Below are 14877 nucleotides of genomic sequence, written 5' to 3'. Positions count from 1 at the left end.
TGCTCTGGGATGCCCTTCCTTCCATCCTCACAAACTGGGGTGCTCAGATGGGAGATCACATGACACAAGACACTTGGACCATGCAAGAGACCAGGATGCACGTAAACATACTGGAACTTTGGGTGGTGCGCGAAGTATGCCATGTGTTCTCACCAGCTAACTGTTGTCCAACATGACGAGGACATGATGATAACACCACCACAGTATACTACATAAACAAGGGGGCACGAGATCCCCAATGCTGTGTACATAAATGGTACGCCTATGGAAATGGTGTATTGCACACCAAATCCTTTTTTCGGCAGCCTACCTGCCTGGCACCCAGAATGTGACTGCTGATGTTCTCAGCAGAAACTTTTGCAACCAGCCATGAATGGGAGTTGCACGACATGGTAATTGCAGACATCTTTGGGGGACGCCAATCAGGGACCTCTTTGCATCCCACACCAACAGCAAGTGAACTCAATATTCCTCAAGAAGGCGACTTGGTGTCTACTCACTGGGCGACACTCCAGTCGTTGATTGGTCAGACCAGCTGAACTATGCCATTTCCCCCTTCCCACTCTTACTTTGTATCCTCCACAAACTCCAGCAGGAGAGCGTGACGGGTCATTCTGATTGCTCCGTTCTGGCCCTGTCAATTTTGGTTTCCCCTTCTCCGCATGTCGAAACGTCCTCCACTCCTGGTCCAGGCGTTTATGGAACTGCTAACACAATACAATGGCAGACTCAGGCACGCCAATCCGCGGACTTCCACCTGACAGCTTGGTTTTTGGATGGACACCTCCGTTAATATGAGAATGCTCGTTGCCAGTATAAAACTTCCTTCCCAGAAGCCAGAAGGACTCTATGAGTTACTCCTATCAGGCTAAATGGGCACATTTCACTTCCAGGGTACAAGAACAAGGCCTTGCCCCCGAAGCTGTGGGCATCCCGATGCTCGTAGACTATTTCCTCTATTTAAAGACATTGGGGCTTGCTCTCAATTCCAGCAGGGTGCGTGCAGCAGCCATTAGCGCCTAGTTATTAGCGCCTAGTGCCATTAATTAGCCATTAGTGGAGGGGCATTTGATATTTACCTATCCCTTGACTGCCCCATCTGGAAGGGCCTTTTATGTAAATACCTGCCCAGTCAGCCTATTGCTCCCTAGTGGGACCTCAACCTGTTAATGAACACTCCTTTCAAACCTCTGGCCTCCTGCTTTCTGTCTCACCTCTCCATGAAGGTCACTTTCCTTGTCTCCATTGCTTTAGCAAGGAGGGTGGTGACCTGAGGGCTATGGTGGCCACATTCCATAAGGACAAGGTCTCCCTGCGCTTGCATCTGAAGTTCCTACCAAAAGTGGTTTCCCGTTTCCACCTAAACCAACCCATACACCTGCCTGTTTTCTTCCCCAAACTGCATGCTTCCAGTGTAGAACAACGACTCCATTCTCTTGATGTTCGTAGGGCCCTGGCCATTTACCTGCGAAGGACAAAGCCATTCCAGAAGTCTCTTAGACTATTTGTTGCCATAGGATAGAGAATTAAAGAGCAGGCTGTCTCCCCCCCAGAGACTCTTGAAGTGGTGCATTACGCTCTATCAATTTTTGGGACAGTCCACAGCGGGTGGGATAGGGGCCCATTCCACGAGAGCTGCTGCCGCACTCCATGACATTCCCCTCACAGATACATGTAAGGCAGCCACATGGAGTTCGGTTCCCACGTTTTCTTCTCACTATGATCTAGTGCATGATTCTGTGACGGACGCCTTGTTCGGCATGGCGGCCCTCCGTTCCACAGTTTCGTCTTCTACCTCACACCCTCCTCCTACCTACGTACTGCTTGTTAGTCCCTCTCCGTGGAATACAATAGGGACCAACGCCTGAAGAAGGGGAGGTTACTTACCTGTAACTGGAGGTTCTTCAAGATGTGTGGTCCCTACTTGTACTCCAGACCCACCCTCCTTCCCCTCTGCTGTGGATCTGTGGATCTGCAGTGGAGAAGGAACTGGAGATGTGGTCGGTTTGCCCCACCCTTCAGGCAAACCCACGGGACAACGCAAGGGGTATGTGCAGTCCGACGGATGCTATTACTTTGGAAAGCTCCGGCTACGGGTGCCCAGCGCATGCACGTTGCCCTCAGTGGAATACAGACAGGAACCACCCATCTTGAAGAACCTCCAGTTATAGGTAAGTAACTGCCCCTTCTAGCTGCTGAACACCTGCTGCTCCCCAGGCTGTTCACTGGGCCCTGGTAGTTTAGCACCTTGCACTGCCCTGGCCTCTGCTAAAGTCAGTGTGCAGCAGGGTCTAGAGCCAGCAACAGACCTGGGGCTCTGCCACCTGTGCACAGGGGCAGGGCTGCCCCCAGTGGGTACCAAGGGATCTGATTCCTTGTCTGCAGTTACTCTCTTTCCTCCAGCCAGCGCTTAATCGGATCCTTCCAAAGAGCCCACAGCCATTTCTGTCTGAGCAGGGAGTGTTTTTATCTAGTGTAGTGGGGTGATGTGGCCAGTCCTACACAGGCTGCCCCCTCCTGCCTGGCTCCCTGGCCTATGGGTTGCATGAGGAGCTGCCCCAGCTGTTGGCTCCTGGAACTGAGAGCTCCGCTGCTGGCAGCGCCCTGACCAAGGGGGGCAAGCGCCTGGCAGGACAAGCTAGGCTGTCGGTTGCTTTGGGGTTTTGGAAGCACTGGCCTCAATGCCAGGGCAAACCTCTGCTGTCACGGAGTCCTCACCCCGCAGAAGTCTGGTCCCAGTGCCCAGTATGGTACTGGTGGGAGGGTCAGCCCTGGCTAATGACCTGCAGTGCAGGACTCCAGGTTATCACAGCTCTTCCCTGGAGTCTAGGAAGCAGCTGGCTGCTGCAATTCAATTCCCAGTGCCCTGCCCTTGCTCTCCATGGGGAATAGAGGCCTGACCTTGTGTGTGTGTTTGCAGGGCCAAGCGGGCGACAGCTGTGCTCCTGGCGGACCCCTGCTTCCAGCTCCGCTCCATCCAGTACCTGCTGGGCCATGCAGAGCCATCAGCTCTGGCAGCCATGCCTCCCTCTGCAGACAAGAGACATTTCTCCCTGCACACCTGTAAGTATCTGCACTGCACCAGGCGAGGGCCATGGGGGTGTCCCCTTGGGGCATCTGGCTGGGCCAGCTTTGGGAACTGGAGCTCTGTCCTCCTCAGAGGCAGGCTGGCCCCTGGGGTCATGCTCTGGGGTGGGGGGGTGGGCCTCCCCTTTCCCCCACCCTGGGGAACAACACGGGGTTGGTTTTTACAGCTTGGTCTTCACCCCATTTGTGTAAGAGACTCAACTTGGCAGGGAGAGATTCCCGCGGCAGCCTGTAGCCAGCAGGGGATGGGCCACAAAGGACACTGCTCCTCCACGGGCTGAGTGACTCCCCTTGGGTACTGCAGGGGGCCGGAGCCGGTTGCACCCTGCACACACCTCAGGGCAGGACAGTGAGCCAAGGCAGAGCTCGGTGCCAGGGAGCGATGTGGGTGCATCCAGGCCCTGGCACAGAGCTTCCCCTCAAAGTCTGCTTTTCCCAGGCACCTTCCGGCAAGAGAGGAGAGAGAAAGTCTTTGCCAGCTGCCCTGTCCTACCCCAGGATCCAGGTCCACCCCCCGGCCATGTCCACAGCCCCTCCAGCCTTCTCTCAGTGCCAAGGGAATGAAGCAAAATGAAGGGATGGCAGAGAAGGGGCAGCTCCCAGGGCACTAAAAACACGTCTCAACAGTGCCCATGGGTCCCTGGCAGGGTGGAGGTGTCATGCAGTCACAGGGCCTGGTCTGTGCCCCCCAGCTTGTCACCAGTCTCCTGGGAGTGCTCCCTCTGGTGTGCCAGGCCCCAAGGCCCCACATAATTCCAGTGGGACAGGCCCATGACCTCCATCCCTGGGCCATCAGCACCAATGATCGCTGGTTCTCTGGGTGGCTCCCTGCAGCGAGTCCAGCCCAACCAGACCCCTGCTGGAGGCTTGTACTGTCCCCTCCAGGGTGCAGTGCTCTAGAGTATCTGCAACGACACCAGGAATCTGTTCCTAGCCAGGGGACCATTTACTAGTCACCTGGCGACAGAATCGGGGAGTCTGAGGGGAGCCCAGGGAACTGATTGGTAATGTCCAGCCCAAGTTCCGTCTGGGTAGCCAGGGCCCACCATGCTGTAGTGAACCCCATGGTTCAGGCTGTGTCTCTGTCCGACTCCTTGATCAGTTCCCATGCAAGACCCCGACTCCTTCCAGCAGCCAGCTCCTATCCCCGCACCTCACGCTTCCCAGCCTTTGTGCTCGGGCTGGGGCCTGAGGGCAGGGAATCCAGCTCCCTCCGGGCTGCTGGTCAATAGGTGTCCATGTCCTGGGGACTGGCTTTGCCGTTTGTCTTCTCATATGTGCCCTTGATACAGGGTCAGCCTTGGGCCAGTTTTTTCCAAGTGACACATCCCAGCTCAGACCGCTAAGTGCCATTCATACTATTCCTTCAGCCTGCCCCGAGAGCGAACAGTCCCCTCCCCTATCCCACACCCACACTGAGCAGACTTGCAAAATAAGAGGGAAACTGAGGCACACATAGGCTTCATAAAAATATGACAGAAAATCCCCCTTAGTCATAAGAGGCACTGGGCAGTCACAGCGCCCTCTGGCTGGAGTTCCATGTGACCTAGCTGAGGATGGCTCAGAGCCCAGGTGCTGCAGTGCCCATTGGGGAAGGGCAGGGCTGGGCTGCCCCCTTTGCTCCCGGCAGTAAGGCTGTACCACAACACTGTGCTGCAAAGAGGAGAGGCAGGGTGTGCCTTGAAGTGGCTGGAGTCCCCACTCTGCCAGCACAGAGCTGTTCTGAGCACCTACCCTGCCCAGACTGCTGGTCCCTCTGGGCAGGCACACACCTTGGGAGCGGGCAGTAGGCTGGAGCATCCCACCTCTGCTGAGACAAGAGACCCTGCCCCAGGAGAAAGGGTCTGGCCCTGTTGCAAGAGCGGAGACCAGCTGGCCGGCCTGGGGTTGGATCTGTTGGTCTTCAGGATGCCGGTGTTGCTGCTCTCTGCCACAGCTGGCTGAGCACTGCTCTTGTTACAGTTGTGAATCCACAGTTATCTCCTAGTGCCACAGCAGGGTGGCACTCAGCCAGTCGGTCACTGGCCAGCATGTGGCCTTGGGTAGCCGGCCACTTGCACGTTAGTGCAACTCTGGCATCTAGTAAGGCCCTGTAGGCTGCAGCTGGTGTGTGCCCGCTTAGTGAGGGGGTGTTCTCTGAGCTCTGCCTAGCAGTATCATGTATTGTCTCCTAGTACTGCAAAGGGAAGATGTGCTGGAAATGCAGTGGCCAGGTGGTATGTGCTCATGCATGGCTCTGAGCACCTCTCCTTATGCACAGGTAGGAGCTGCTAATTAGCTTCTCAGAGCATGCTGTGCTCAGCTCAGTCACTCACCACCTGGATCCCAGTACCTGCGGGCATGCCCTGCCCAAGCCCCTCTGTGTAGCTGAACACTGAGTGCTCAGGCTCTGCTCCCCTCCCCGTGGCACTGCAATTCTAGCACAGTGACTGGGGGCTGTGCAGCATTGTTCTGCAGCCCAGCATCTCCCCCAGCTCTGGACATCTCGGCCACTCTCATCTCTCTGAAGCGCACAGAGGTGAATCAGCATTTTGGCGCCACACGCTCTTGTCACCCACCCCCACCCCCCCGCATGTTCCCACTTGCTGCCGCATTCTCTGCCTTTGTGGCTGTTCCTTTTGCTCCTGCCCTTACTCCTTCTATTTTAACTTTCTGTCTTGTTCTGTGGGCAGTGGGGAGCAGGGTTCTCTCTCCTGGGCATTCCTCCTCCTCATCCTCCTAAGTTTTAACCCTCCTTGAGCCTTGGCTGCAGTGTTTCCCTACTGGCTCCTCTGCCCCTTACACGTGCAGCCAAGAAAGCACTGAGTCAAATCCAAGCAGTGCTCGATTTGTGAGGCAGCCTTCTCAGGCTTGGCAGATGATGAGTTGTGCCTAGCATGCACCTAGCCTTCCATCCCTAATTCTGTTAGGTCCTGGGGCTACGAGTCGAGCAGGCAAGTGGGGTCCCTACCTACCAAGGCAGCTGTGAGTCCAACAGGGGAAAATGGACCAGGAACCACAGTGCAGAACAGGGAGAGTCTCCAGAAGAAAGGAGAACCCTGACTGCTTAACTAAGGGGATAAGTCCCAGGGGCCTCTTGCAGAAGAGGGGAGGATTGCAGGGCCACGAGTGTCCTCTGCCTCCTTGCAAGTTGTAAAGTGGGTCCTGAGCACCATGGGAAAAGAAGCAGGGCTTCTAATCAGCTCCCTCCCTCCTGAGCTGTCCAGGTGGGCCCTGACTAGTTCCCCCTCCCCGTCCCAGGTTCAGAGCCAGACCTCTCAAGAGGGCTCCAGGCCTTATGGAAGACAAGCCGTAGGCGGCCTCCCCAAAGCCACAGCAGAGTTTCTATGCTCCCAAAGTTCGCAAAAAAGATAAAAAATCTGAAAGGGGAAAGAAAAGGCACATAAAATCCAGGAGGTCCGAGTCCTCCGACTCCTCCCCCTGCGGAAGGCGAGCTGTCTGGCGTTCACTACAAACAGGCTGCGGGGAAAACTCAGCAAAGGCTTTTTCTCCTAGAGAAATGTCAAGCCATGTACAGCAAGGTTATCTGCATGATTCAAACCCAACCTCAGCAAGCTCCTGAGAGTGAGCCTCGGAGTCAATTTCTTCCCTCAAAACCCTCTCCAGTGGTGGTGATACCCCTTCATTCTTCCTTCCAGGGGGTGAGTGGGGTAAGCCAGGCAAGGGCCAGCACGTTAACAAGAGCGACCTCAGGCTCCATAACATTCCAGACCCAAAGGACTTCAAAGGCTGGCCCTGCTGTAGCGTCCCTCCCCAGGGATACCATTAGCCCCTCAGAAGAGGAGTTCTACCCTACGGAACCCACATATAGGAAGATGGAGGCCATTCTCAAACAAGACTTTGAAGCCTCCTCTGCCACCTTCCGAGCGTCCCTGGGAGCAGCTGCTTGCTTTGCAAGAGTATCTCTCCTGGCTGGGAGATCACAAAGCCCTTAAGGAGAGAGATCACCCTGACTTCGGCTTCATTTTAATGAATGTCTTTCTAGCAACAGTGATGGTAGCTGACACTGCAATGGATGCAATGAGATTGTCAGCACGAGCCATGGCTTCCAGCTAAGCTACCAGGCACCACCTATGGCTCTGATCCTGGAAGGTGGGTACTCGCTCTAAGCAGGTCCTGTGGTCGGCCAAGTTTTGAGGCTCCCTCTTTGGAGAAAAGCCAGAATAAGTGGTGGCAGACAATGCAACAAAATCCAAAAGGTCTTTCCCTTCCCCACTAAATGCTCTCTATAGAATGTAGTCTGGTCTTCAGACAGAGATGCTCCTTTTGCTACTTGTCCTCACAGAGGTACCTATGAAGGGACAGCCGGTTTCCCAAGGGAAAACAGTGGGATCAAAGTCCAGAAGGAAAGTCCAGAGGGACCTCAGCTCTCCTAAAATCCAATTTATGACACAGATTATGTAGGCCTCTGCCCAGGAGAGAAGCGAGGGGGCAGAATTTCCCATTTTCTAGAGGAATGGTTTTCTTTAACCACAGAGAAGTTGACCAGGGTGATAGTGAGCTAGCGATAGTCCCTCAAACAGTGGGCTCCACCCCATCCATTCTTCATCCAATCACCTAGTTTCAACAACCCTGTAAAACACAATTTGATCCAGAATGAAATATCTCAACTTTGGGATATCAGCGTGATAGAGAGTGTTCCCTCAGAAAAAGGTTTGCCGGGTTGTACTCCAACATCTTCATTGTGCAGAAGCTCATGGTAGGTATCAGAGCCATTCTGAACCTCAAAGGGCTGAACAAGTGGATGAAGAAAACAATGTTTCTGATGGAGACCCTGGCCTGTACGGTATCCTCCCTGTCCAGAGGGACTTCTTGACTTTAGTACCTCTTGCAGACGCATATCTCCATATCCCCATCTGATCGTGCCACGCAGACTTCACCTACAGCAGGAAACATTGAGTATTGAATGCTCCTGGCTGGCCTGTCTTTGGTCCCCATGGTTTTACAAAGAAGTTGGTAATAGCCAGACTCAGGTTGCAGAGAACTCACCTGTACCCTATTCTCGACAACATCCCAATTGGAACTCCATCGCAGTCATCAGTTCAGAGGACCACATCTTGGATGTTGAATCTCCTCCAGGCGCACTGCTTCTTCATCAGTGCCAAGAAAAGTTCTCTGATTCCATCCAACAGACTAACCACCTGGGAGCAGAAATGGACACCTTGAGAGCAAACATCATTAGACAGAAAAGGAGTACTTGTGGCACCTTAGAGACTAACAAACTTATTTGAGCATAAACTTTCGTGAGCTTCAGCTCACTTCATTGGATGCATGCAGTGGAAAATACAGTGGGGAGATTTTATATACACAGAAACATGAAACAATGGATGTTACCATACACACTGTAACAAGAGTGATCAGGTAAGGTGAGCTATTACCAGCAGGAGAGGAAAAAAAACCTTTTGTAATGATAATCAAGGTGGGCCATTTCCAGCAGTTGACAAGAACATGTGAGGAACAGTAGAGGGGGGAAATAAACATGGGGAAATAGCTCATCTTACCTGATCACTCTCATTACAGTGTGTATGGTAACATCCATTGTTTCATGTTCTGTGTATATAAAATCTCCCCACTTTATTTTCCACTGCATGCATCCGATGAAGTGAGCTGTAGCTCACGAAAGCTTATGCTCAGATAAATTTGTGAGTCTCTAAGGTGCCACAAGTATTCCTTTTCTTTTTGTGGATACAGACTAACACGGCTGCTACTCTGAAACCTATCATTAGAAAGGTTTCAGAAAATCCAGAAATTTATCATCTTGCTCCAGAGCTGTAGCAAGCCTACCATAGCACTGTGCTGTGCTAGGACTCCTGGTAGTGTGCATAGGGATCACTCCATGGGCACAATCACGCATCAGACCTCTTCAAGTCTTCATACTAAAGGTGTGGGAACATTTCCCGGAACACATGAAAGATCAAGTACGGGTTCCAACACAGGTATTTAACTCCTTATAATGGTGGTCAGCCCATGATAATGCCTGCAAAGGCATGCCCATCTGCCTTCCAGATCTTTTAGTCCTTGCAACCAAGGCCAGCCTGGAGGGCTGGGGAGCTCACTTCAAGACCCAAACAACCCAGGGCCTCTGGAGCTAGGAGACAAAGGCTAACAGCATATACCTCCTAGAGCTGAGAGCTGTTCAGCTAGCTCTGCAAAGGTTCCAGCTCACTGTAAGGGGGAACCATGTTCTGGTTCAATCAGATACTATGACTATGTCTGCATATTTAAACAACCAATGGGGAACAAGGCATCCAGCACTACTTGTGTGAGCAATTGAAATAGTGAGGTGGATGGAACGGTTCTGCCTTTTCCTCAGGGTGATCCATATCAAAGTGGATCTGAACCACAAAAGGGCAGATGGTCTTACCAGGCGCAGAGTCAACAACTCCAAATGATTCTGAATCAGGACTCACCATTCATATATTCTGCCTCCCTTTAACCAACCCATTTGTGAATCATCAAATGCAAAGAAGCCAAAATACTTCACAAGTGAGGCAGACCCCAGAGCCGTGGGCACAGATGCCTGATTGCACAGTTGGCCATAGGGCCTACTTGACACGTTTTCACCTTTTCTGCTACTGAGGAAGGTGGTTCAGAAAATAAAATGAGAGCAGGCAATGGTAATGCTTATAACTCCTCATTGGCCAAGGAGACCTTGGTTCTCAGACCTGATAGAGCTGAAACTGAGACTCCGACTCCAGGTTCCGTGGAGACTGGACATCCTTTCAAAAGGTCCTGTTCTTCAGCCAGACCCAAAACAGTTTCAACTAACAGCCTGGCTATTGACAAGGAAGCACTAGAAGGTCTTGATCCATCTTCCAGATTCATTAAGTCATTGCTTTCATCTAGGAGAGTATCAATACTAAAAATATCCTGTTCTCTGTGGTCCAGGTTCTACAACTGGTACCAAGAACACAATGCAAATCACAGAAATCCTGGAATTCCAGCTATTCTGGACTTTCTCCAAGAAGACATAGACAGAGACCTTCAGCTGAATATCTTTTCATGTCAGGCGTCTGCTCTTAGTATTGTGCTATTTGTAGGATCCTTGGCCCCCTTGCAGAGCATCCACAGGTAGCCAGATTCCTTCTAGCAGTCCAATTAGCCAGACCAGCAGTCAGGCCAGTCTTCCCAGCATGGGACCTACTGCTAGTTTTGAGGGCCCTGCCAGCCATCCCTTTGAGCTTCTGACTCCAGTGTCAGCCTTTCATTTATCCATTAAGACTGGTTCTTAGTAGCTGTCATGTCCACCAGGCAAGTGTTGGAGCTGGCAGCCTTATCCATACATGAGCCTTACTGGGTGTTCCATGAGGTCAAAGTGGGGCTCAGGACACCAGCATCCTTTCTTGCTAAGGTAAATTCCTTCTTTCACACTTCCCAAGAAGCTGTGCTTCCTTTGTTCTGTCTAAAACTACAACATCCAATGGCAAAGATGTGGCAGACCTGGAATGTCAGAAGAGCTTTGAAAATCTCTCAATTGTGCAGAATCCACAAGAAGATCGGACTCCTAATTTGTGTCCTTCTATTCGAAATGCCAGGGACTCAGAGCTTCCAAGTCCTCCATTGTTAGGTGGATCACACTATGTATTGTGGAACCCTGAATCCTCAGAGGCTCCAGTCCCAGAAGGGATCAAGATCCACTCCATGAGATCCTTAGCAGCCTCATGGGAGAAATAAGCAAGTGCTTTGGAAATTTACAAAGTGGCCACTTGGTCTACAGCAGGGATCTCAAACTCAAATCACAATGAGGGCCACATGAGAAATTGTACATTGGCCCAAGGGCCACATCACTGACCCTCCCTCCCCCAATGCTGCCCCCGGCTCCGCCCCCACTTCACCCCTTCCATGAGGCCCTGCCCCTGCCCCACCTGTTCCCACCCTTTCCCTGCCCATTCCAACCCCTTCCCCAAATCCCTGCCCCTGCCCCACCTCTTCTCTGCCTCCTCCCCTGAGCACGTGGCTCCCCGCTCCTCCTCCCTCCCTCCTAGAAAGCGATAAGTGCTGCCAAACAGCTGTTTGGCAGCGGGAAGCGCCTGCAGGTAGGCAGAGGAGCAGGGACTCAGCGCGCCGGGGGGAGGGGAAGCAGGGGGAGGGGAGTCTGGCAGGCCACAGGAAATAACTCCGGGGGGGGCGCAGGATGCTTGGCGGGCCACAGGAAATAACCCTGCAGGCCGCATGTTTGAGACCCCTGGTCTACAGCTAACATCTTCATTAAGCTCCACAGGGTGGGCCTTCTGTCTTCTGAAGAGGCTCCTATGGCAGAATGATGCTGCAGGCAATGGCTCAGATATAGTACAGATTTTGAGCAAGTTCACAAAAGGGGCAGGGGCTACTTTTCTATCAAACTTTTGTTTCATAACCCTCCCTATATCTGGTTGCTACTTCCCAGACAGTCAGAACTGTGGGAGAATCAAAGATTTTGTAGCGATAATTTCCTTTCTGCTAGCAGCGTCTCCCACAGTTCTCCCCACCCTGGATGGCTCAGGAGCCAGGGTTAGATACTAAGTGGAATTGTTACCATAGGATTGTCTTCCTTGGTCCAATGTACATAATGTCATTATTTTTGGAATATTTGTAAATGCTATTCCAGTTTTACCGCTTGGGAATATTCCTCTGGCAGCAAGTGGGAGCAGAGAAGGCATGGCCACAGCGTGCTGATCCAGCTCCATGAGCTGCAGCGAGAGGAGATGCTGCTAGGTAGCAGAAAATAAATAATCTTTGAGGAATTTTCCTGCCTCCTTTGGAAATGGCAGGGTCCCCCAAACACTGTGTACCTCCAGCCTCTCTTGTCTTGTCAGGGTTGCCCAGCCTCTCATCACACAGCTTGAGTGCCCCCTCCCCCCACACCACCCCTTCATTGCCCTGGGCCTTGACACTGCAGCCTCTCCCAGAACCAGCAGCTGCCCCCTCACATCCCTGCTGGCCTAGACCTGTTTGCCACCTTGGTCCTAGCTCCCCCAGCCCAACCTACTTGCTTGGATGCCACCTTCGGGCCCTCTGACCCTCGGTGCCCTCTCCAAACCCCAGTCAATGCTGCTTGCCCACCAGTGGCTTTCAGGCAGGCTCTAACGCATGGACACAGCTGCTGGAAGAGAACAGGTGCCCGTCTCTCTGGCCTTGCCCTGCAGGGAGGGAGAGGTATGACCAGCACTCTGCTTGTCTCCTATGCTGCCAGGATCCTGGACACCCCCTCCGGCTCGTCCTGTTTCTGCCTGTGGGGGGGAGGGGGACACTGCAGCTTGCACAGAGCCACTGTGCTGTCCAGCCAACTTGGCTGCAGTTTACCATTCCTGGGCCAGTGGGGTGTCCTGGCGCGAAGTCAGGCACAGAGCTGTGCTGTGTGCCCCACAAGTACCACCCTCCCCTTTGGGGCCAGTTCTGGTGCTCTCTTCCCTTTCACTTCAGCCCTTCCCTCCACAGACACCGACTACATCAGCCTGGAGGAGCTGGCCAAGGTGGAGCGGATGCTGAACCACCTGAGTGAAGAGTCAAAGCAGGCAGCTGCCTCCACGCTGGTGAGTCCCATCCATCCAGCCCCTGCCCAGTCCAGACACCAGCAGCCTTGTGGGGTGGAGGTGGGGGAACCAGTCATGTCAGCTCAGGACTGGTGACTTGGGAGGGTTCAGCCTGGGCAGCTGTGGGGCTGGCTCTGCACATGCTGCCTAGCTTGGCCACTGCACAGCCCAGCCAGCTGTGTACCCAGTACTCTGCTGAATGCTAAATGCACCCACTTCTCTGTGCCTGGCAGCTTGGAACCACTGGGAGATGGCCACACAGGGTGCAGGGCTGCTGCCCTGCTGCATAGTGGGCGTGTCGGGGTGAGGGCTGGCTGGGAAAACTCCCCAGGGCAGAGGCTCCCTTGGCCAAACCTGGGGTATGAGGTGTGATTGGGAATCCCCAGGCAGTCTGAGTCTCTCCAGGATTAAATCCCTGCTACGCTGGCTGAGCTGAAATTGGCCCCAGGGTGCTACACAGGCTGCCAGCCTGAGCAACCCCGGGGCAGCCGCCAGCCTGGGCTACAAGGGACAGGAGTGCTGGGCTCAGGCCACTTGGTGCAGCACCCCCAGTGCTGCTATCTGGCAGGAGGCAGCCCTAGGGAGTGTGTGGGTGCCTTCAGCTGCTAACTTGAGGCCGGGTGATTGTCTTTGCAGCCAACCAGTGAGGAGGACCTGTGCCCCATCTGCTACGCACACCCCATCTCGGCCATCTTCAGGCCATGCTCCCACAAGTCCTGCAAGTGAGTAACTGCGGCCGCCCTCTGCCCCTTCCCTCCCTACTGGGGGCCAGGAACAAGGGAGTCTGCTCGGCCCCACAGGATAGGAGCCAGGGAGAGCAATGCTTCTCCGCTCCCCTTGAACCCCTCCCCTGGCAAAGACTGCCTGCGTCTGGAGCCCAAAGACCTGGCTCATACTCCATGGAAGCTCTTGGACATGTTTGCATGTGGTTGGAGGGGCTCCCCAGTGAGAGGGCCAGGCCCCATCCCTCACCGCACTGGGGCTCCAGACCTCGCTGCAGGGTGACAGAGCAGGGGTGCAGCCATGGGCTCCACAGCTCAAGGGAAGAGCTTTGCCTTGGTGTGCTGGGTGCAGGGCTGGGCACAACGCCCTCATGGTACAGGCTTTGTCTTTTCAGAGCATGCATCAATCAGCACCTGATGAACAACAAGGACTGCTTTTTCTGCAAGGCCACCATCACAGGCGTGGATGACTTCATCAAGCCGGTCAGCTCGTAGCACGGGGCCTGGGCTGGTCCTGCAGGCTCCAGAGGCTCCTTTCCCTCAGCCTCCAGTAGGGGGTGGCCTAGCTCTGGTTAGTTGTGGGCCCTTCCATGGCCCAGCCCCCTTGCTCACGAGGGTGAGGGTCACCAACAGATGGTGGAGGTGCTGCTCTTGCCCTTTCTGAGCCAAGGCTGGGCTTGGCTCGTTCAGCAGGTATGGGGAGGCCTAATACAGTAAGGGCTGAGGGGCCGCCTTTCCCTGGGGAGGCTAATGCCAGCATGTACTCACCACCACAGCCTGTTGGAGCCTGGCTGCCCCCAGGGCCTGTCCTGCTGCTGTTGCCATTTGCTATGGAGCATTTGTTCATGTGTGAGCCTGTGCGCTGCCTGGGACTGGCAGTGCTGTGTTGAGCCACTGCCAGCTTCCCTTTGCTGGGGGTGAGGCATGCTTTGGCCCCAGCTCTAGGTACCAGGCAGCCAGACTGAGGAGAGCTACTGTTTCTGTGCTAAGCTAGACAAAGAGCAGAGGCTGTTCACAGCTGGCTTGGTCTAGGCCTGGTGGCTGAGTTCTCTGCTGGGCTGTAATTGGCTCTGATCTGGCAGCCTGCAGTCCCCCAGCTTCAGCCTGGTGGGGGCGAAGTAGGTGGCACCTCACCCTGCAGCTGCTGGAGGATGTGCTAGCTGGCAGTAGGGTTGGGGATCCCTGCTGGTTTGTGCAGGAGCCTTGGCCTGGGTCTCAGCTGGGGACGAGGCTAATGCTTGAGCTCTGCTGCAGGTGGGGTGGGACTAGCAGTGGTGTGTGATTTGTGACCTGCCCTGTGGGATTGCTCAGTACTGTGCATTGGGTGCTGTGTTACCTGCCCCAGCCAGGGTCACTTCCCTGCATGGGAGTATTAAATTATTCTTCTTTATGTGGTGGCAACTTGTGTGTGTATGGCAGATGGGAATGAAAGGGTTGGGGATCAAGAAGCAGCTGTGTCTGGGCAGGGGGCAAGCCCCCAGCTGCCTCAGGGGGATAGAGACACAGAGGAATGGTATGGAAAGTAAGGCTGTGCCAGCCCCAACCCAAATGGGGTG

At 54.1% G+C, this 14877-nt stretch overlaps 1 protein-coding gene across 4 annotated transcripts in view; it reads left to right on the top strand.

Annotated features, from left to right (window-relative positions):
• RNF123 (ring finger protein 123) overlaps positions 1-14711 on the top strand; it is a 153037-nt gene extending 138326 nt beyond the window's left edge. For 3 of the 4 annotated variants that reach the window (XM_084633756.1, XM_084633755.1, XM_084633754.1), the window contains 4 exons: positions 2921-3063; positions 12505-12599; positions 13236-13321; positions 13717-14711. In XM_084633756.1, the coding sequence (XP_084489882.1) occupies positions 2921-3063; positions 12505-12599; positions 13236-13321; positions 13717-13816 (424 nt within the window). In that variant the 3' untranslated portion in view covers positions 13817-14711. Of the gene's footprint in view, positions 1-2920; positions 3064-12504; positions 12600-13235; positions 13322-13716 lie in introns of those variants that run through there. The other variant, XM_084633757.1, reaches the window with a different exon arrangement.
• Positions 14712-14877: the final 166 nt, after the last annotated feature.

This window comes from Lepidochelys olivacea (genome assembly GCF_965140295.1).
Source record: "Lepidochelys olivacea isolate rLepOli2 genome assembly, chromosome: 7".
Classification (NCBI taxonomy): Eukaryota; Metazoa; Chordata; order Testudines; family Cheloniidae; genus Lepidochelys; species Lepidochelys olivacea.
This window is presented reverse-complemented; position numbering and strand designations above follow the sequence as displayed.